The following is a 22,740-nucleotide window of genomic DNA, read 5'->3' on the forward strand; positions in this document are numbered from 1 at the left end:
CTGCAAATAAAAAAAAATCGGGAGCGGGAGAGATGGCTTAGTGGTTAAGTGCTTGCCTGTGAAGCCTAAGGACCCTGGTTCACGGCTCAATTCCCCAGGACCCATGTTAGCCAGATGCACAAAGGGGTGCACACATCTGGAGTTCATTTGCAATGGCTGGAGGCCCTGGCACTCCCATTCACTCGCTCCCCCCCCTTTCTCAGTTGCTCTCAAATAAATAAAAATAAACATGTTTTAAAAATTGGGCTAGAGGGATGGCTTAGCGGTCAAGGTGCTTGCCTACAAAGCCAAAGGACCCACGTTCGATTCCCCAAGTCCCATGTAAGCCAGATGCACATGCATCTGGAGTTTGTTTGCAGTGGCTGAATGCCCTGGTGTGCACGTTCTCTCAAATCTTTTTCGGGGGAGGGTTGGGGTGTTTCAAGGTAAGGTCTCAGGGTGGTCTCGAATTCATGGAGATCCTCCTACCTCTCCTCCCTAGTGCTAGGACTTAAGGTGTGCACCACTATGCCCAGCTTAAAATTTGTTTGCTGGGCATGGTGGTACACACCTTTAATCCCAGCATTTGGGAGGTAGAGGTAGGAGAATCACTGAGTTCAAGGCCAGCCTGAGACTACATAGTAAATTCCAGATCACTTTGGGCTAGAACAAGACCCTACCTTGAAAAACAACAAAAAAAGTGCAAAGAAAAAAATGACTTTTCTTAAAAACCCAAACAAGGCATGGGTGAACAGGGATACATGTCCCAGGAATTATGGGAGAGAACTTGAGTGTCCGAAGCCCAAGCCCACTTCTGGAGGGACTCACAAACTGAAACAGGACAGGAAAACCAACGGGCTTTAAATTAGAAAGAGTTAATGATCCGGGCATGGTGGCGCATATCTTTAATCCCAGCACTTGGCAGGCAAAGGTAGGAGGATCACTGAGTTCAAGGCCACCCCGAGACAACATAGTGAATTCTAGGTCAAGCTGGTCTAGAGTGATGTCCTACCTTGAAAAAAAAAAAATTATTTGCTGAGTGGATAATGAAGATGTGGCACATTTATACAATGGAGTTCTACTCAGCGGTAAAGAAAAATTAAGTTATGAAATTTGCAGAAAAATGGGTGGACCTGGAAAGGTTTATACTAAGTGAGGTAACCCAGGCCCAGAAAGCCAAGCGCCACATGTTCTCTCTCATATGTGGATCCTAGCTACAGATGACTGGGCTTCTGCGTGAGAATGAAAATACTTGGTAGCAGAGGCAAATAAGTTAAAAAGGAGACGTAAAGGAAGAGAAAGGAAGGGAGGAGGGTACTGCATAGGTTGATACTGTATATATGTAAGTACAATGATTGAGATGGGAAGGTAATATGATGGAGAATGGAATTTCAAAGGGGAAAGTGGGGGGGAGGAAGGGAATTACCATGGGATTTTTTTTTATAATCATGGAAAATGCTAATAAAATTTTAAAAAATAAAAAAATATTTTATTTGCAAGCAGCGAGAAAGGTCCTGTAGCTGCTGAAAACAAAATCCAGATGTATGTGTCACTTTGCACTGGTTTTATGTATGTCTAGGAAACTAGGGTTGTTAGGTTTTGCAGGCAAGTGTCAACCACTGAGCTAGCTCTCCGGCCTTATTCACTTTTTTGAAACAGGACCTCAACATAGCTCTTCAAAAATATTTCATTTTTACAGGGGCAATGGTTATCTTACAGTAAGTAGAGAAATCTGGCAGACACTTGGACCAGATGATCAAGATTAACCTCAGCAGAAATAGGACGCTGACCTCATTTCTCCCAGTAGGATTCACAGGGAAGGCACTGTGGACATCACTGTGTGACAGATGGTTCTGTGGAGCTGTTCCAGCCTCAGAACAAAACTGCTTTGCCTCCAAGCAGGCTGGGCCTGGAACACCAACGCCTCCGCCTCTTATCTAATGAAAGCAACAACCCTAACAAGCCCTAGCTGCAAAAATGGGGCTGCTGGTGTAGGGTGGGGAATTCTGCTGAGCCATTTCCACTCCTCCAGTAAAAGTACCCCCTGAGCATGCCTCTTGCAGACACTCTACTGAGCTACGTGCAGCGCCTGACCCCGGAGTATCACACACTCCAGTGGATTCATCTCCTGACGTGTGCATCAACACCATTTCCCTGCAGGGCAGGCACAGCTCCCTGGGACTGGTCTCAAAAAGAAGGTGCTTGGAGCCAGGCATGGTGGCACATGCCTTTAATCCCACCTTTGAGAGGTCTGTAGGAGGATCGCTGTGAGTTCAAGGTCAACTTGAGATCACATAGTGAAATACAGGTCCGCCTAGGCTAGGAGGCCAAAGATGCTTGGGATTCCACGCATAGGTTATATGTTTGTAGATTGTCATATTTAAAAGAAACAGACCTATGTAGGTTATATGTAGTATTAAAGAGGCACTGAGGGGGCACTCAAGCATGAGGGCCTGAGACCACCTGAGTTCTGTCCCCACACACGCATAACCCCAGTCCTGTGGTGAGTGCAGATGAGAGGCACAGGTCTCGCTGATCAGCTCCAGGGTCGGTGAGGGACCCCAAGCAAACATGGATGTGCAGTTGAAGACACCTGAGGTTCTCTGGCCTCCGCACATCGGGCATACCACACACATGCAAAAATAACGTTTAAAAGCCGGACATGGTGGATCATGCCTTTTATCATATTTGGGAGGTTGAGGAAAGAGGATTGCTGTAAACTCAAAGCCAGCCCAGAACTACATAGTGAGACCCTGTCTCAAAAAGTTCATAGAAGGGCTGGAGAGCTAGCTTGTCAGTTAAGTGCTTGCCTGTGAACCCCAGTTCCGGGCTTAATTCCCCAGGACCCACGTAAGCCAGATGCACAAGGTGGCACATGCATCTGGAATTCGTTTGCAGGGGCTTGAGGCCTTAGCGTGCCCATTCTCTATCTGCCTCTTTCTCTGTCACTCTCAAATAAAATTAAAAAACACAGTTAAAAAATTCATAGAAGGCTGGGCGTGGTGGCACACGCCTTTAATCCCAGCACTCAGGAGGCAGAGGTAGGAGGATTGTCGGGAGTTCGAGGTCACCCTGAGACTACAGAGTGAATTCCAGGTCAGCCTGGGCTGGAGTAAGACCCTACCTTGGGGGGGGGGGTAATTCATAGAAAATAAAAGGACTGAGCATTGACATTTTGGACTGAATGTTTCAGTAGAGTTCAGGATCCTTCTGCACTGGAAATGAGAGCAGCATGTATAACATTCTGGAAATGGATACAATTTCCAAAGGATAAGGCTAGGGAGGAATCCTCAAGAACACCACCATTTAAAGGGTAGACAATTGATTCCTATTTTACTGTAAATAACTCAGGAGTTCATGGTCACCCTTGATAGCGAGTTTGAGGCCAGTCTAGAATCCAGTCAGGAAGGAAGGGGGGAAACCAAAATTGTGTATCAAAGCACATTCACAACTAAGCCCTAATAGTTAATATTTTATCTCTTTGGATAGTAATTTCTGAAGGTATGTGATGGAAAAAAACCATGCATGAGGTGGCTGTCATGGCAGGAGTTGCCTTGAACAGTTGTACACGCCAGTATTTCAGAATTGAAACACTTGTCTATCATAGTGCTTTTTATAATCGCGACCTTCAATGAAGAGGTTGTGGCAGCGCATGCCTGCAGTCCTAGAATGTGGGAAACTGAGGTAGGATTGCGTGAGTTCAAAGCCACCCTGTGCTACATAGCAAGAACCAACCAGGCAGGGCTACATGGCAACATCCTGTCTCAAAAAAAAAAAAAAAAAAAAGGCCAGGTGTGGTGACACAAGACTTGAACCCCAGCACTCATGGGGCAGAGGTAGGAGACAAAGTGAATTCCAGGTTAGGCTGGGCTAAAGTGAGACCCTACCTCAAAAACAATGAAAAAAGTTACAGCCCGGAGTGGTGGTCCACGCCTTTAATCCTAACACTGTGGGAGGCTAAAAGGACTGTTGTGAGTTCAAGGCCAGTCTGAGACCACATTGTCAGTTACAGGTCAGCCTGGGCTAGAGAGAGATCCTACCTTGAAAAGCAAGAGTCACGAGAATAGTAGTAAGTGGCATAATGGTTCATGCCTGGAATCCCCCTCGAGGTGACACTCGGGTCCCAAGGCAGGAGAACATGGAGTTTGAGGCCAAAAGAGAGACCTTGTTGCAAAAATCACTTCCCAAAAGCAGCAGGTAGGACTTGAGAGATGGCTTAGCAGTTAAAGAGCTTGCTTGCAAAGCCAAAGGACCCAGGACTACATAAGCCAGCTGCACAGGATGCGTCTGGAGTTTGTTTGCAGCAGCTGAAGGCTCTGGCATGCCCATATTCTTTATCTCTCTCTAAGCTTTGTTTTAAGTAGCAGGTATTGGGCTGGAAAGATGACTTGGAGGTTAAGGAGCTTGCTGGCAAAGCCAAAGGACCCAGATTAAATTCCCCAGGACCCACATAAAGCCAGAAGCACAAGGTGGCACATGCATCTGGAGTTTAGTTGCTGTGGCTAGAGGCCATTGCACGCCCATTTTCCACCCTCTTTCAAATAAATTAAAAAATTTTTAAGCAGGTATTGATGGATCTGCTTCTTTTTTTGTTTGTTTTTGTTTGTTTGTTTTTCGAGGTAGGGTCTCACTCTGGCTCAGGCTGACCTGGAATTCACTATGTAGTCTCAGGGTGGCCTCGAACTCACGGTGATCCTCCTACCTCTGCCTCCCGAGTGCTGGGATTAAAGTCGTGCACCATTACGCCCGGCTTTTGTTTGGCTTTTGGGGGCAGGGTTTCACTATCCCAGTGTGGTCTCCCAAATGCTGGGAGTACATACAGACAGAGCCACCTTACCCAGTTTTAAAAATATTTTTACTTATTTATTGAGAGAGAGAGAGAAAGAATGGGTCAGGTCCTTCAACCCGCTGCAAAAGAATTCCAGATGCATGTTCTACCTTGTGCATCTGTCTTACGTGGGTACTGGGGAATCGAACCTGGGTCCTTTGGCTTTGCAAGCTCGTGCCTTAAACCACTAATTTTTTTTTTTTCCCCCCCGGTACTGAGGCTTGAACTCCTGGCCCCATGCATGCAAAGCAGGTAGGTACTCTACCATTGGGATACCGCCCACATTCTCATCCTCAGAGCCAAGCAGCAGAGAGGACTGCCGGGGGGGGGGGGGGGGGGGGGGGGGGGAGGGGGCGGGGCCGGGCGCGCAGTCACCCTCTCGGACAGCTTCATCCCCGTGACGACAGTTGTTATGGGCGACCGGCTCGCCTTCCCATTGGTCCCCGCCGAGCATATCGCGGTTGCCTGGGCCGACTCCGTTTGGTTACCGCGGCCGTAAGTGAGGCGTCGTAAAGCGGGGAGGCCGGCGGGACCGCGGGAGCCGGGCGTCGTCGGGGCCGCGGAGGCCGCTATGGCGAGCAGCGGGCCGTGCGCCGAGGTCCGGGAGAAGTTCCAGGCGGCGCTGGCGCTGGCGCGGCTGGAGCTGCGCCGGAACCCCGAGAAGGAGCCGTACAAGTCCAAGTACAGCGCGCGGGCGCTGCTCGAGGAGGTGAAGGCGCTGCTCGGGCCGGCGCCCGACGACGACGACGACGACGACGAGGACTGGGGCCCGCGCGCCGAGGCGGGCGCCGGGGAGCACGCCCTGGGCCCGCCCGCCGCCCCCGCCGCCGCCCCGCTGGAGGTCGCGGGCCCCGCGGCCCAGCGCGCGCTGCGGCTGGCGGTGATCGAGTTCCACCTGGGCGTGAACCACATCGACACCGAGGAGCTGTCGGCCGGCGAGGAGCACCTGGTGAAGAGCCTGCGGCTGCTGCGCAGGTACCGCCTCTCGCACGACTGCATCTCGCTCTACATCCAGGCGCAGGTGAGCTCCAGCCCGCCCGGGGCACCCAGTGGTCGGTCTTCCAGCTGTGGAACCGGCCTCGGAGTTGCGCGGGGGGCGGGGGGGAGCGGTGAATAAACAGCCAGTCTTGGGCTGGAGAGATGACTTAGCGGTTAAGGCACTGGCCTGCAAAGCCAGAGGATCCCGGTTCGAATCTCAGGGACCCACGTAAGCCAGATGCACAGGAGGGTGCACGCGTCTGGAGTTCGTTTGCGGTGGCTGGAGGCCCTGGTGCGCCCCCACCCACCCCACGCGTGCGCCTCTTTCTCTCTCTCAAATAAATAAATGAGATATTTTTAAAAAATAAAGTCAATCTTAAAGACTGGTGCTTGGTTTTTCGAGGTAGGGTCTTGCTCTAGTCCAGGCTGACGTGGAATTCACTGAAGTCTCAGGGTGGCCTCGAACTCACGGCGATCCTCTTACCTGTGCCTCCCGAGTGCTGGGATTAAAAGCGTGCGCCACCACGCCCGGCTCTCAAAGACTTTATTATTATTTATTTGCAAGCACAGAAAGATAGAAGAGGTACAGATTGGGTGTGCTGCAAACTCACTCCAGATGCATGTGCACTTTGTGCATCTGGCTTTATGTGGGTCATGGGGAATTGAATCCAGGTTAGGTTTTGCAGTCAATGGCCTTAACTGCTGAACCATCTCTCCAGCCCAAGATTTTTTTGTTTGTTTACTTTGTTTTTCCAGTTAGGGTCTCACGCTGGCCCAGGCTGACCTGGAATTGACTGTATATTCTCAGGGTTGCCTCGAATTCATCGTGTCCCTCCTACCGCTGCCTCCCAAGTGCTGGGATTAAAGGCATGTGCCACCAAACCCGGCCAGCCCAAGACTTTTAAAAAAATACATTTTTATTTATTTGCAAGCAGAGAGACAGCCAGAGAGAATGGGCACACCAGGGCCTTCAGTCACTGCAAATGAACTCCAGATGCATGTGCCATTTTGTGCATCAGTCTTTACGTGAGTATTGGGGAATTGGACCTGGGTTGTTAGGCTTTGCAAGCAAGGGTCTTAACTACTTAGCCATCTCTCTAGCCCCAATCTTAAAGACTTTTATCTCCCACATCCATCGTGTGTGACGGGTCACACCTGTTATCCCAGTACTTGGAAGGCTGTGGCAGGAGAATGGCCACGAGTTTGACGCTAGACTGGCCTACAGAGTGTAGCCTAGGCTGGATTGACCCTGCCTCAAAAATCAGGTCTGGAGAGATGTCTTAGCTGTTAAGGCACTTGCCTGTTAAAGCCAAAGGGCCCTGGTATGATGCCCCAGGACCCAGATAAGCCATATGCACAAGGTGGTGCGCACCTCTGAAGATGGTTTGTAGTGGCTAGAGGCCCTGCCTCCTTATTTGCCCCCCCTCCCTCTCAAATAAATAATAATAAAAATAAAAACTCTTAAATTTTAAAGACTGAATTCCCTAGCCAAGTATGGTGGCTCATGCCTGTAATACTCCCAATGAAGAAGCTGAGGCAGGAAGATGGCTGTAAGTTTGACTAGCCTGGGCTATAGTGTGAGATCGGCCCCCCCCCCCCCCCCCCCCCGCAAATGGTTTAGTCCCTTGCATAGATCACACATCCAACATTGGCCTCCAGCTGAAAGATCGCTTTGCTGCTATGGAAAGCGCTGGTGGGCAGAACGCTTAGTGTCCTGGCCTCCTGCTCCCTCTTGTAGCATGCTTTCCAGCTCCTCCCCTTCACCACCCACGTCTCGTGCCTTCTACAAGGAGAAAGAAAACCCAGGGCCTGGGGAGATGGTTCAGCCATTAAAGGCACTTGCTTGCAAAGTGTGTGGGATGGGGTTCAGTTCCCCCATCACCCACATAAAGCTGGATGGGTATATATTTGAGAGAGAGAATGGGCATGCCAGGGCCTATATATAGCCACTGCAAAGGAACCCTAGACGCGTGTTATTGGGGTGGGGGGGCGGGAGGTGTGGTCCATCTTAGCAGCTAGTTACTATACTAGTATGATCAGTGTTACGAATAGTTGGAGGCTGGAGAGATGGCTTAGTGGTTAAAAGAGCTTGCTTGTCAGGCCCAACAGCTGGAGTTCCATTCCCCAGTACCCACGTAAAGCCAGATGCACCAAATGGCACCTGCACCCGGAGTTCCTTTGTAGTGGCAGGAAGCCCTGGCCTGCCATGTCTGTCTGTCTGTCTGTCTCTCAGATAAATAATATATTTTTAAATCATTTATTAAAGTGTTGTGTTTTTTTTTTTAAATAGAGCCTGGGCTGGAGAGATGGCTTAGTGCTTGCCTGTGAAGCCTAGGGACCCCGGTTCAAGGCTTGATTCCCCAGGACCCACGTTAGCCAGATGCACAAGGGGGCGCCCGTGTCTGGAATTTGTTTGCAGTGACTGGAAGCCCTGGCGTGCCCATTCCCTCTCTATCTGTCTCTCTCTCTCTCAAATAAATAAATAAATAAATAAACAAAAAAAAAATTTTTTAAAAAGAGCCTGGAGACATGGCTTAGTGGTTAAGGTGTTTACCTACAAAGCCTAAGGATTCCAGTTTGATTCCCCGGAACCCACATAAGCTTAGATACACATGGTGGTGCATGCATCTGGAGTTTGTTTGACTAGCCTGGGCTATAATGTGAGATCTTGTCGCCCCCCACCCCCCGCAAATGGTTTAATCCCTTGCATAGATCATACATCCAAGTGGCTAGAGACCTTGCCATGCCCATTCTCTCCCTCCCTCCCCCGCCATAAATAATAAAAATTATTTTTAAAAATACTATTATTTATTATCCCAGGGCATGGTAGCTCACACCTGTAATCCCAACCCTCTGGTGGCAGAGGCAGGGGGAATCACTGAGAGTTCAAAGCCATCTTGGTCTATCTCGTGAAACTGAACAGGGCTACATAATGAAGACTGTGTTTCAAAATAATAATAATGCCAGGTGTGGTGACGCACACCTTTGACCCTAGCATGCAGGAGGTAGCCTGCGACTACATAGTGGATTCCAGGTCAGCCTGGGCTAAAGTGAGACCCTACCTCAAAAAGTCAAAAAAAAACCAACAATAATAATGGTGATAATGATGATGATGGCCTGATGTCCAGAGAGATAGCTTAGTGGTTAGGATGCTTGCCTGCAAAAGGACTCAGATTCGATTTCCCAGTACCTCCATAAGCCAAATTCAAAAGGTGGTTCCTGAGCCTAGAGTTTATCTGCAGTGGCTTAAGAGGCCCTGGCATGCCCACTCGCTCTTTGCCGCTCTTCTCTTACTAATCAAACTCCATTAGTATTTGATCAATAAATATTGCCTTTGAAACTATGAAAGTTACGTTCATGGATCTTAAGATGTCATTTTGGGGCTGGAGAGAGGACTCAGCAGTTAAAGGCACATGCTTGTGAAGCCTAGTGACCATGTTCGGCTGTCCCGCACCCACTTAAACCCAGATACACAAAGTGGTACGTGTGTCTGGAGTTAGTTTGCAGTAGCAACTGGCTTTGGTGCATCTATACTTTCTCTCTTTCATTTTTTTAAAAAAATCATTTCGGGAGCCAGGCGTGGTGGCGCACGCCTTTAATCCCAGCACTCGGGAGGCAGAGGTAGGAGGATTGCCATGAGTTCAAGGCCACCCTGAGATGACAGAGTTAATTCCAGGTCAGCCTGGACCAGAGTGAGACCCTACCTTGAAAAAACAAAACAACAACAACAACAAAAAAAAATCATTTTGGTGGGAGGCTGGAGATATTTTTTTTAGTGGTTAAGGCACTTTCCTGCAAAGCCAAAGGACCCAGGTTCAATTTGCCAGGACCCACATAAGCCAGATGCACAAGGTGGCACGTGCGTCTGGACTTTGTTTGCAGGGGTTGGAGGCCCTGACGTGCCCATTCTCTGTATGTATGTCTCTCTGCTTGCAAATAAGTAAATAAAATATTTAAAAACTTTTTGTTTTTCTTTCTATATTTTCCAGAACAACCTGGGTATCTTGTGGTCTGAAAGAGAAGAAATTGAAACTGCTAAGGCCTATCTAGAGTCGTCAGAGGCTCTGTATAACCAGTATATGAAGGAGGTAAGTTACCTGCCAGGTAAAATTCCAAGTTTGCACTGACACTAGTCAAGGATTGGTTAAGAATTTCTCACTTGAGCAGGGTGTGTCGGTGCACACATTTCTCCCCTCCCCCCCCCAAAAAAAAGCATCATTCTCACTGGGTGTGGTGACACATGCCTTTAATCCCAGGACTCGGGAGGCAGAGGTAGGAGGATCACTGTGCGTTCGAGGCCACCCTGAGACTATATAGTGAATTCCAGGTCAGCCTGGGCTATAGTGAAACCCTACCTCAAAACAAACAAAAGTAAAGAATTCTTCATTTATAGCTCTAATTTCAGCTCTTGGGAGATGGAGGTAGGAGAATCGACATGAATTCGAGGCCAGCCTGGGCTACAGAGTGAGGCCAGGCCTGAAAAAAGAATCAAAATATACACACATGGGCTGGAGGGATGGCTTAGCAGTTAAGGCATTTGCCTGCAAAGCCAAAGGACCCAGTTTTGATTCCCCAGGACCTGCGTTAGCCAGATGCACAAGGGACGTATGTGTCTGAAGTTTGTCTGCAGTGGGTGGAGGCCTTGGCATGCCCATTCTCTCTCTCTTTTCCTTTCTTTGTCAAATAAATTTAAAAATATATTTTTTAAAATATACATGCACAATTGAGGCTGGAGAGATGACTTGTCAGTTAAAGGCACTTGTTTATGAAGCCTGCCAGCCTATGTTCGATTTCCAGGTACCCATGTAAAATCAGATGTACAAAGTGGTACATGCGTCTGGAGTTCATTTGTAGTGGTTAAGAAGCCCTGGTGTAGCCAAATGTCACATGTAATCCCAGCACTTAGGAGGCAGAGGTAGGAGGAGCACTGTGGGTCTGAAGCCAGTTTGGGACTAGAGAGTGAGTCCCATAGCCATTCGGTCTCTCAAATAAATAAAAAAACATTGAAATAGTGAATCCCTTGTTTGTGATATTGGTATGATTTCTCTATGCAGCAGTCTGGGAAGTTACCTAATAGCTGAACGCATTGCATATTGAAGATTACAGGCTTTCAAATTTTTATTTATTTATTTGGGAGGGAGACCCTACCTCGAAAAAAAAACCTTAATTAATTCAAAAAAAATGAAAACAGGTCAGAAGGATACTGGGTCCAGTGTACTTGCTGTTCCTCCACTCGCCCCACTGTGAGGAGTGCTGCGTGTGTGTGTGTGTGTGTGTGTGTGTATTTATTTATTACTTTTTTTTTCAAGGTAGGGTCTCACTCTAGCTCAGGCTAACCTGGAATTCTGGAATTCTTTGTAGTCCCAGAGTGGTCTCAAACTCATGGCGATCCTCCTACCTTTGCCTCCCAAGTGCTGGGATTAAAGCTGTGCGCCGCCTCGCCTGGGAGTGCTGTGCACATTCTTGGATATGTAGAACTTCAGTTGGACTCTCACTTTTGGAGGTTCACAGCCCTGCAAAGATGACAAGCCACTGTGCTACCATGTTTTTTCTTTTTCTTTTTTTTTTTTTTTTACGTGAAGGAAATCATCAGGCACAGTACTTTTCTGTGTTTAGTATTTGTCACATTTACCTGCTTTAAAATCCATTAGTAGGGCTGGAGAGATGGCTTAGCAGTTAAGCGCTTGCCTGTGAAGCCTGGACCTTGGTTTGAGGCTTGATTCCCCAGGACCCACCTTAACTAGATGCACAAGGTGGCACATGCATCTCGAGTTCGTTTGCAGTGGCTGGAGGCCCTGGTGCACCCATTCCCTTTCTGTCTACCTCTTTCTTTCTCTCTCTGCTGCTCTCAAATTAAAAAAAAAAAAATCGGATAGTAAAATGCTAGTTTGGGGCTGGGGAGCCGGCGCAGCAGGCATGAGTGCTTGCAGTGCAAGCATGAAGACCTGAGTTTGATGCCAGCACCCACGTCAGAAGCTGAGCAGGTGCAAAGCCAAAGGACCCAGGCTCCATTCTCCAGGACCCACATGAGCCAGATGCGCAAGGTGGCGCATGCACCTGGAGTTTATTTGCAGTTGCAAGATGCCCTGGCATACCTGTTCCCCCTCTCTGTCTCTCCCTCCTGTACTTGCAAACACATAAAAATATTTTAGTCGGGCCTGGTGGTACACGTCTTTAATCCCAGCACTTGGGAGGCAGAGGTAGGAGGATTGCCGAGAGTTCAAGGCCACCCTGAGACTTTATAATGAATTCCAGGTCAGCCTGCGCTAGAGTGAGACCCTACCTCGAAAAACTAAAAAACTAGAAATAAAAACTAGGCAGTGTCGTGTATGACTCACCTTAGCGCTGAGAGGAGGGTCACTGGAGCTCATTGGTCAGCCAGTGTAACTGGAAAATGATGAGACTCAGGTTTAGTGAGGTGTGCTTATGGTCCCACTTGGGATGCTGAGGCAAGAGAATCAGGAGTTTGAGGCTAGCCTGAGAGTTACACAGTGAGTTCCATTCTCAAAATAAAGCTTCTCACTTCCTCAGTTTATTCAGAAGAGGGCGCCCTGTCTCTACTGTTTACTGTAAAGAGCTTTCTGCTTTAATCCTAGATTGGAAGTCCTCCTCTGGACCCTACTGAGCACTTCCTTCCTGAAGAGGAGAAGCTGACTGAACAGGAGAGATCCAAAAGGTCAGGAGGGATAGAAATTGCAGTGTGGGGCTGGAGGGATGGCTTAGCAGTTAAGGCCCTTGCCTGCAAAGCCAAAGGACACAGGATCGATTCCCCAGGACCCACATAAGCCAGATGCACAAGTGGCACATGCATTTGGATTTTGTTTGCAGCTGTTGAAGGCCCTGGTACACCATTCTCCCTCTCTTTTAAATAAATAAACTAAAAAAAGAAAAAGAAATTGGCAGTGTGTGGACTGGAGAAATAGCTCCGTGGTTAAGGTGTTGCCTACAAGACCTAAGGACCTGGGTTCAGTTCCCCACAACCCACCTTAAGTCAGATGCACAAAGTGGCGTATGTGCCTGGAGTTCATTTGCAGTGGCTAGTGGCCCTGGCATGCCCATACTCTGTCTCTTTCTCTTTCCTTCTCAAATAAATAAAATATTGTAAAAAATAAAGACATCACAATGTGCCCAACTGCTGTGGCTGAGATGATCATCTGAGGAGGTGGGCTGTTCACTGTGTCAGTGTGAGTCTTACAGGAATGGAGCCTCCCTTTGCCACGTACAGGTTTTGTGACTTCGTTCAAATCCAGGACTTGGAGATCCCAGCACAACTGAAAGGGTTGGGAGGATCAAGACGAATAGGTGTGAAGTTGCCTTCCTCCATGAAGCCCGTGTGTTCTCTCCTCTCAGGTTTGAGAAGGTTTACACTCACAACCTCTACTACCTGGCTCAAGTCTACCAGCACATGGAGATGTTTGAGAAGGCCGCCCACTACTGCCACAGCACCCTGAAGCGCCAGCTCGAGCACAGCGCCTACCATCCCATGGAGTGGGCTATTAATGCGGCCACGCTGTCGCAGTTTTACATCAACAAGGTGAGCTTGCCCAGGTCGTTCTCTAGCAGCCTCGGTGGTGGGCATACGTGGGGACCCATGGTGCTTTGAAACCGTCCGCTTTCAAAACAGCTAGAGCAAGACTCTGCCTCGGAAAGAGAGAAAAAAAAAACAGCTTATATTTCTTGCATTTTGTCACATAAAATGGGTTAGAAAGAACAGCCTTGTTGCTACCATACTACATTTTTGTAGCGTTTTGTTGCATAAGTACTTTCTAATCTGCAAACACTGAGTTTTATCATGGCGCAGAAATCACTAGTGCCTTCAACTGTGAGTTACCTAAGACCTGCCGTGAGCACACTCCTCAGGTCACTTGAGCGGCGCCTTACCTTAAATTTCAGATTCTATCTTACTGGAGACACAGTTTTATCTTTGTGTCATAGTAATCTTGTCACTGCGAATTCGTCTGAGGAAGTTGACTGTTAAATGTGGGCTTCGATAAAGGCATGTGATGCATGTCAGTTATTTTTCAGAAGCGGCTTCTCTCTAATAATAATGTTCTGATGTTGAAAATAACCTCTGCTGAGTTCCAGAGCTCCAGGTTTTCATGACATGCTTCATCTGAGTGACTGCGCAGAGACAGACTTGGGCTGCTTTGATGTTTATTAGCATGGTTAGACTATGTTCGTGTGTGTTCAGTACACCCATTTCTTTAACCCTTTAGTTTCTACTACTGAATCCTTTTTTTTTTTTGAGGTAGCCTAGCCTAGGCTGACCTGGAATTCACTATGCAGTCTCAGGGTGGTCTTGAACTCATGGCAGTCCTCTACTTCCGCCTCCCTGTTGCTGTCTTTATGGTTTTAATTAATGAGTAAATTCCATGGATACTAACAATACTAAGATGTCTAGATATTCTTTTAAAGTGATTAAATATTTGAAGTTGTTAAGTATTACTTATGTGGAGCATGTGATAATTTTTTTTTTAATTTTTATTTATTTATTTATTTGAGAGTGACAGACACAGAGAGAAGGACAGATAGAGGGAGAGAGAGAGAATGGGCGCGCCAGGGCTTCCAGCCTCTGCAAACGAACTCCAGACGCGTGCGCCCCCTTGTGCATCTGGCTAACATGGGACCTGGGGAACTGAGCCTCGAACCGGGGTCCTTAGGCTTCACAGGCAAGCGTTTAACCGCTAAGCCATCTCTCCAGCCCATGTGATAATTTTTATGACCAACTCCTTCATCCCACAGTTATGCTTTTTAAACCTGCTTTATAAATAGCTAAGTTAGTTATGTTGGAAGAAGAGATATTTGAGCCATGTTTAAAATGCAGGATCGTGGGCTGGACAAATGGCTTAACGGTTAAGCGCTTCCTTGTGACACCTGAGGATCCTGGTTCAAGGCTTAGTTCCCCAGGACCCATGTAAGCCAGATGCATAAGGTGACACATGCATCTGGAGTTTGTTTGCAATGGCTGGAGGTCCTGGTGTGCCCATTCTCTCTCTCTCTCTCTGCCTCTTTCTCTGTTATTCTCATATAAATGATTAAAAATAAACAAAAATTACATATACATATATATATTATATGTATATATATATATATATATAATACATCTATATGTGGTGCAGTATCACTGGAGAGTTGGCTTAGCAGTTAAGGCGCTTGCCTGCAAAGCCTATGGACTCAGGTTTGATTCCCCAGGGCCCATGTAATAAGCCCGATGCACGTGGTGGCAGCACGTGTGTCTGGAGCTTGTTTGCAGTGGAGGCCCTGGCACGCCCATTCTCTTTCTCTCCCTTGCTGCAAACAAAGCGCGGCATCATTTGTATCACGGTCATCATTATCTGCTTCCAGCGATGGGGTTTGCTACTTGGAGAGGCTCCACCTGGTGGGTGCCAGAGTCCCACGTTTACCAGCCACCTGGAGGGTACAGAGCAGTGTGCATTCCTAAAGGTGGTTGCTCACAGGAAGTGCCAGTGGTGGTTAAGGGGTCGCAGAGGGCCATGTGAGGCTGGGAGTTCACGCCCACGAGTGTAGGTGTCGTGTGCTCCTGTCACAGAACCCGGCGGCTCTCCAGACAGCTTCCAAATTCACCCTCACAGAGAGAGACATGTTGAGTGCAAAGGTTTTTAAAGCCACCAACCATGAAAGTCTTTGATATTTTCTAATACGAAGTGGGAATTCTGTGTACTGAGGGTGGCTTCCAGTGAAAGTTAGACTCCAGCTTTGTTCCTCTGCTGGGTGGTCCCGTGACTCACCTGACAGATGTGAAGTGAAGTGTTTCTGTTGACAAGAGGTCTTGCAGTGTTTTGGCAAAGCAGTTCTATAAGGTCCATCTGTAGACATCAGTTGACTTTAAAGCTCGTTGTCTTGTCATTTCCAAAGATTTAGAAGACAGGAATCTCATTCTCTTTTGCCTCTGCAGGGTAGCAATGTAAGAGGTCTAAGATTTTTTTTAAAATATATTTTTTAATTTATTTGAGAGAAAGAAGGAGGCAGAAATATAGAGAGAATAGGCACACCAGGGCTTCCAGCTATGCAAATGGACTCCAGACACATGTGTCACCTTGTGCATCTGGCTTTACATGGGTACTGGAGAATTGAACCTGAGTCCTTTGGGTTTGTTGGCAAGCGCCTTAACCACTAAGCCATCTCTCCAGCCCGATGTCTAAGAATTTATTAGTCATGGAACTCAGGCTATTTAGCCCAACCTAAAGGGCTTGCCAAGTCAGTTTGAGTGTGGGAGGTCAGGTGGTTCTGACTATGTGTTGATTACAGGAGAACGGGCGCTAACCTTTCCACCGTTTGGATTATAGGAGCTTGAGGCGTTGTTATTTTAATAGCTTTTTCCCAAATGATTCTGAGTGTTTTCTGTATTTTCTTAAGGTCTAGCAATTATACAAGGCCTCCTTAGGCAGATTTTACCTGATAGTATAGTTTCCCCTTATTAGTAGATATGCAAATATCAGTTATACCAGGCATGGTGGTGCATGCCTTTAATCTCAGCACTCAGGAGGCAGAAATAGGAGGATTGCTGTGAGTTTGAGGCCACCTTGAGACTACATAGTGAATTCCAGGTCAGCCTGAGCTACAATGAGACCCTACCTTGGGGAGGGGAATATATATATATATATATATATATATATATATATATATATATATATATATATATGGCTTAAAAATATCAGTTGCAAGAAGGCTTTGTGCCATTACGTTCACTCTCATTCATTTCCCCAACAGCTATGCTTCATGGAGGCCAGGCACTGCTTGTCAGCCGCTAATGTTATTTTTGGTCAAATTGGAAAAATCCAAACCACAGAAGACAGTAAGTTCATGCATGCATGCATGCTTCATTATATAGCCTTCCTTAAAAATATGTTTTCAGGGCTGGAGAGATGGCTTAGCGGCTAAGCGCTTGCCTGTGAAGCCTAAGGACCCCGGTTCGAGGCTCGGTTCCCCAGGACCCACGTTGGCCAGATGCACAAGGGGGCGCACGCGTCTGGAGTTCGTTCACAGGGGCTGGAGGCCCTGGCGTGCCCATTCTCTCTCTCTCCCTCTATCTGCCTCTTTCTCTCTCTCTGACGCTGTCAAATAACTAAATAAAAATAAACAAAAAATTTTTAAAAATATATATGTTTCATTTACTTATTTGAGAGAGACCAGAGAGAATGGGCACACCAGGGCCTCTTGCTACTGCAAATGAGCTCTAGTCACACGCGCCACTTTGTGCATCTGGCTTTATGTGGATACTGGGGAACCGATCCAGGCAGGCAGGCTTTGCAAGCAAGTGCCTTTAACGTCGGATCCAGCTCCCCAGCCCCATACAGGCTTTTATCAAGACATTCTTGCTGCGTAGCCCATGTTGGTATTGAACTGAGATCATCCTGTCTAAGCCTCCCAAGGGCTGGAATTATAGTTGAGTGCCCCATGCCCTGGTCCCTGTGTAGGTATCTGTTGGATGTCCTTGGGGACAGGAGGCGCCCATGCTGCCGCGCCTGCGTGGAGATCAGAGGGCCGGTGGTGTCTGTGCTCCGTCCTCTTTGAGCCTCCCGTTGTGTAGGCATGTCGGGAGCACGAGCGCTGCCCCACTGGCATCGGCTGGGCAATCAACTCTGGCCAGCAGCCGTACAAGCAGGAGCCTTCAGCTGCTCAGCCATCTCTCCAACCCCACAGTATAGTTTTGAATTTTGAAACTCTTTTAAATTTTAGGAAACTTGTAAGAACAGAAGTACCATAATGCCCTCCCTAATTCACCAATTTTAACATTTTCGGCATTGTTCTTATATCTTATTATTCTTTCTGGACCATTTGAGAACCTTGCATACATTAGGCTTCTTTATTCTTCAATACTAGAGTTTATATTTCCCAAGAACAAGAATATCTTTAGCCAGGAGTGATGGTTCATGCCTGGACTTCCAGCACTCCGGAGGCTGAGGCAGAAGGATTGCCACAAGTTCAAGGCCAGCCTGCAGAGTGAGACCCTGTCTCAAAAAAGTAAACTAACAACCAAAAAAAAAAAAAAAAAAAGCTGGGCATGGTGACTCATGCCTTTAATCCCAGCACTTGGGAGGCAGAGGTAGGATTGCCAAGAGCTCAAGGCAAGCCTAGTACTACATAGTGAATTCCAGGTCAGCCTAAGCTAGATTGAGACCCTACCTCGAAAAACCAAAAAAAAAAAAAAAAACAGCCAATACATATACTTAAGTCTTCTTGTACAATAACTTCTAACATGAATGCTTAGCAAATTCAGGAACTATAATATTAATATAATCCTTTTGTAGTGCTTGTTTCTGTTTTATCAATTGCCTCCTTAATATCCTTTTTTAATGTATGTATGTTATGTGGTGTGTGTGCATGTGTGGAGGCCAAAGAATTTTTTGTGTGTATGTGCTGTATGCATGTTCATGTCATTCTCACACTGCTGTTCTTTGTAACAATTACCACGAACTTCCAAGAAATTCTCCTGTCTCCACCTCCCATGTCACTGTCACTGTGCTGAGATGACAGAAACCTACCACAGCTTCTGCCATTCTTTTGTGGGTTTTTTTTTCTCTAGGTAGGGTCTCACTCTAGCCCAGGCTGACCTGGAATTCAGTATGTAATCTCAGGGTGGCCTAGAACCCATGGTGATCCTCCGACCTCTGCCTCCCGAGTGCTGGGATTAAAGGTGTGCGCCACCATGCCTGGCTCTTATGTTTTATCTATAGGTAAAAATTAGGGTTTCAAGCTAGAGAAAAAGAAAAAGCTAAAAATAAACATGCAAACAGGATGGCAGCTAGCACTTGCCAGTGGTGGTAGAATTTGGGGTGGGTTTCTCCCCGCTGCGTCTGCAGTCAGTGCGGAGCAGGGGAGGTCCTCTGGAAGGTTCGCTGAGCCCTGTGTGTGCCTTAGCTCCTGAAGTGGAAGGGGACCTGCCGGAGCTGTACCACCAGAGAAAGGGCGAGATTGCGCGGTGCTGGATCAAGTACTGCCTGGCGCTGCTGCAGAACGCCCAGCTCTCCATGCAGGTACACCTCCCTTCCTCTTCCTCTTCCTCTTCCTCGGGGTCAGAGCAGCATGCCACAGTGGCCAGTGCTCAGCACACCCTGGCACCTGTCTGCCGTTCTTAGGGTTCTCGCGATGTCTCACTCTAGTCCAGGCTGGACTGAAGCTTGCCATCCTCCTGCCTCGGCCTCCAGAATGCTGGAATTTCAGGTATGTACCACCACACCTGACAAGAACTACTGAAAGAAAATAGTGCCTCTTTCTGGCAGACCTTCCTCTGGCTAGCATATAAGCTTCTTGGGAAATGGAATCTGCATCATATTCAAATTGTGTTACTATCTTCAGAAACAGTAATTTCTCAAACAGATTTTTGTTTTGTTTTTGTTTTTTGAGGTAGGGCCTCGCTGTAGCTCAGGCTGACCTGGAATTCATTATGTAGTTTCAGGGTGGCCTCAAACTCACAGCAATTCTCCTACCTCTGCCTCCCGAGTGCTGGGATTAAAGGAATTCTGCCACCATGCCTGGCTTAAACACTAATTATTGAATGAATATTTCTTTGTCCCATATGGATATTATCTCCTTCCCTTAAACTCCATAGAACTTTTCCTGCCCTTCCCTAAGTCATTTAAATTCTGTTTTGTATTATCCCTACTTATTCTCATTCCTTCCTTCATCTCTTTTTCTAAAAGTTTTTGGATTTTTTTTTTAATTTCTTTTTTTAATTTATCCATTTACCAGAGAGACATGGGGATGGAATTGTCACACCAGAGCCTCTAGCCACTGCAAATGACCTCCAGATGCATTGCCATCTTATGCATCAGGCTTACATGGGTCCTGGGGAATCGAACCTGGGTCCTTTGGCTTTGCAGGAAAGCACCTTAACTGCTAAGCCATCTCTCCAGCCCAAGTTTTTGGATTTTTTTTTTTTTTTTTTTCGAGGTAGGGTCTCACTCTAGTCCAGGCTGACCTGCAATTCACTATGGAGTCTCAGGGTGGCCTTGAACTCACGGCAATCTTCCTACCTCTGCCTCCCAAGTGCTGGGATTAAAGGCATGTGCCACCACGCCCGGCTAAGTTTTTGGATCTTTAAGGTAAGGTCTCACTCTAACCTAGGCTGACCTGGAATTCACAAACTCAGGGTGGCCTTGAACTCATGGCGATCCTTCTACCTCTGCCTCCTGAGTGCTGGGATTAAATGCGTGTGCAGCATTTATTTGCAAGGGGGGAGAGAGAAAGAAAGGAGTGTAGCACCCAGGGCTGTTGCCACTACAAATGCACTCCAGATGCCTGTGCCACTTTATTAGAGAGAGAGAGAGAGAGCGCGCGGATGGGCACACCAGCGCCTCTAGCTACTGGAACGAGCTCCAGATGCATACGCCACCATGTGCATCTGGCTTATGTGTGACCTGGAAAATGGAACCAGGGTCCTTGGGCTTCGCAGGCATGCACCTTAACAGTAAGCCATCTCTCCAGCCTGCATCTGGCTTTATGTGGGTACTGAGTAGTTGAACTCCCGTTCAATTCAGCCCTTCTTTTTTTTTTTTTAAAAAAAAAAAAGATTTTATTTTATTATTTTATTTATTTATTTATTTGGTTTTTCAAGGTAGGGTCTCACTGTGGCCCAGGCTGACCTAGAATTCACTAAGTGGTCTCAGGGTGGCCTTGGACTCATGGCAATCCTCCTACCTCTGCCTCCCAAGTGCTGGGATAAAGACATGGGCCACCACACCCAGCTAATTATTTTATTTTATTACTTATTTTAGAGAGGGAAGCAAACAGAACGGGTACACCAGGACCTCTAGCCATTACAAACAAACTCCAGATGCACATCCCACCTTGTGTGTCTGGCTTATGTGGGTACTAGGGAATCAAACCTTGATCCTTAGGCTTCTCCGGCAAGTGCCTTAACCATTAAGCCATCTCTCCAGTCCATCGCTTTTGTTTTGAGTCAGAAACCCTAAGTGTAAGCCAGGTGTGGTGGCACACGCCTGTAATCCCAGCACCACGGAGGGTGCGGTAGGAGGAATCCTGTGAGTTCATGGACAGTCTTGGACCGTGTGTGTAGTGAGTCACAGGTCAGCCTGGGCTAGAGCGAGGCCATTCTTGTCTGCAGCTTGTGAGCCTCCTGTCCTGCTCTCCTGTGCGCCAGGGTTAGACACGGACCCCAGCGTGCCTGGCTTAAGTTAACTCTTTTTTTTTTAGCTTGTTTTTGGTTCACTGTTACCCGACAGCAGGAGGTGAGTGTCCTTCCCCACCGTAACTTCCCATTCTCTTCCAGGACAACATCGGAGAGCTGGATTTCGACAAGCAGCAGGAGCTCAGAGCGTTGCGGAAGAAGGAGCTGGACGAGGAGGAGAGCATCAGGAAGAAGGCCGTGCAGTTCGGGAGCGGCGAGCTGTGTGACGCCATCTCCGCCGTGGAGGAGAAGGTGCGCTACTTGAGGCCCCTGGACTTCGAAGAAGCCAGGGAACTTTTCCTGCTGGGCCAGCACTACGTTTTGGAGGCCAAAGAGTTCTTCCAGATCGACGGGTATGTCACAGACCACATCGAAGTTGTGCAGGACCACAGCGCCCTGTTCAAGGTGCTTGCGTTCTTTGAAACCGACCTGGAGAGGCAGTGCAAGATGCACAAGCGCAGGATCGCCATGCTGGAGCCGCTGCTCGTCGACCTGAACCCGCAGTACTACCTGCTGGTCAACAGGCAGATCCAGTTCGAAATCGCCCACGCGTACTATGATATGATGGACTTGAAGGTGGCCATTGCGGACAAGCTGAGGGACCCTGATTCTCACATCGTGAAAAAGATCAACAATCTGAATAAGTCAGCGCTCAAGTACTACCAGCTCTTCCTAGACTCCCTGAGAGACCCGAACAAAGTGTTTCCCGAGCACCTGGGGGAAGATGTGCTCCGCCCCGCCATGTTGGCCAAGTTCCGCGTGGCCCGTCTTTATGGCAAAGTCATCACCGCAGATCCCAAGAAAGAGCTAGAAAACCTGGCAACGTCGCTGGAACATTACAAGTTCATTGTCGATTACTGTGAGACGCACCCTGAGGCCGCCCAGGAGATAGAAGTTGAGCTAGAACTTAGTAAAGAGATGGTCGGTCTTCTCCCGACAAAGATGGAGCGGTTCAGAGCCAAGATGGCCCTGACTTAGCTAACCTTGTTTGGAAGGGAAGGAAATGTGCAGTGCCGAAGTGATTGTCCCCGCAGTGACCAGGCCCAGGCCACCGTGACAGTTACGGCCACGGCCAGACCAGTGTGTCCAGTACACTGCAAGTTCACGTAAGTCAGGCACCTGGCCGGAGCCACTGCTGGAACCGTGAACAACATAAAGTTACCTGATAATTTATGCCTAATTATGTAAATTGTCTTACCAAGGCAAACATGTTTTGCATCTTAGATTGCTTGTTTTCCCATTGAAATGTAAACATTCCCTGCCTCAGTTTCCAAATATAGGTCCTTTGTCGACTAGTGCTTGATAGATTTCATCCTAGGGAAAATACCAAGTAACACACCTGGTCAGTAGCCTGTTAATACATTGACTCTGAGAAAGTGCACTTCCTGTGGTCACCCATTTTAAAATGCTCACGTTTTCCTAAGTTCCCAAGGAAATCTTTCCCTTTTGAGAATAATAAAAACTAAATTGTTGTAAAATAGTTTATCTCGATTATGGAGGTAATGGCCTTGCAAGTACAATAAATTGACTTGTTTCAACTGATAAAAACTTCCATTTCCTGTTTGTTTCTTTTTTAAAACTTAGTCTTATTATTGTTTGGTTTTGGTTTTCTGAGGCAGAATCTCACTCTAGCTCAGGCTGACCTGGAACTCACTCTGTAGTCCAAGCTGGCCTCGAACTCATAGTGATCCTCTTGCCTCAGCCTCCTGAGTGCTGGGATTACATGTGTAAGCCGGCAGCCACCATACTTGGCTCTTGGTCCTATTGACACTTCAAAGGGATTAAGTTTATCCAAAGCCATAGA

At 47.5% G+C, this 22,740-nt stretch overlaps 1 protein-coding gene across 1 annotated transcript; it reads left to right on the plus strand.

Moving 5' to 3' along the window:
- The first annotated feature begins 5,378 nt into the window (after positions 1–5,378).
- Kifbp (kinesin family binding protein) lies at positions 5,379–22,484 on the plus strand. Its single transcript, XM_045137429.1, has 7 exons — positions 5,379–5,828; positions 9,775–9,873; positions 12,382–12,461; positions 13,136–13,319; positions 16,517–16,601; positions 18,668–18,783; positions 21,039–22,484. Exons 1-7 carry the CDS (start codon positions 5,379–5,381, stop codon positions 21,912–21,914), a joined length of 1,890 nt encoding a protein of 629 aa, XP_044993364.1. The 3' UTR covers positions 21,915–22,484.
- Positions 22,485–22,740: the final 256 nt, after the last annotated feature.

Source organism: Jaculus jaculus, chromosome 18, assembly GCF_020740685.1.
Source record: "Jaculus jaculus isolate mJacJac1 chromosome 18, mJacJac1.mat.Y.cur, whole genome shotgun sequence".
Classification (NCBI taxonomy): domain Eukaryota; kingdom Metazoa; phylum Chordata; class Mammalia; order Rodentia; family Dipodidae; genus Jaculus; species Jaculus jaculus.

What these genes read in the sequence shown, in the direction of transcription:
- Kifbp (XM_045137429.1), top strand. Translation starts at nt 5,379, where the DNA reads ATGGCGAGCAGCGGGCCGTGCGCCGAGGTCCGGGAGAAGTTCCAGGCG. An exon ending in CGCTCTACATCCAGGCGCAG is followed by an intron (nt 5,829 to 9,774) that starts GTGAGCTCCAGC and finishes TATATTTTCCAG; the next exon opens with AACAACCTGGGTATCTTGTG. An exon ending in CGCAGTTTTACATCAACAAG is followed by an intron (nt 13,320 to 16,516) that starts GTGAGCTTGCCC and finishes TTTCCCCAACAG; the next exon opens with CTATGCTTCATGGAGGCCAG.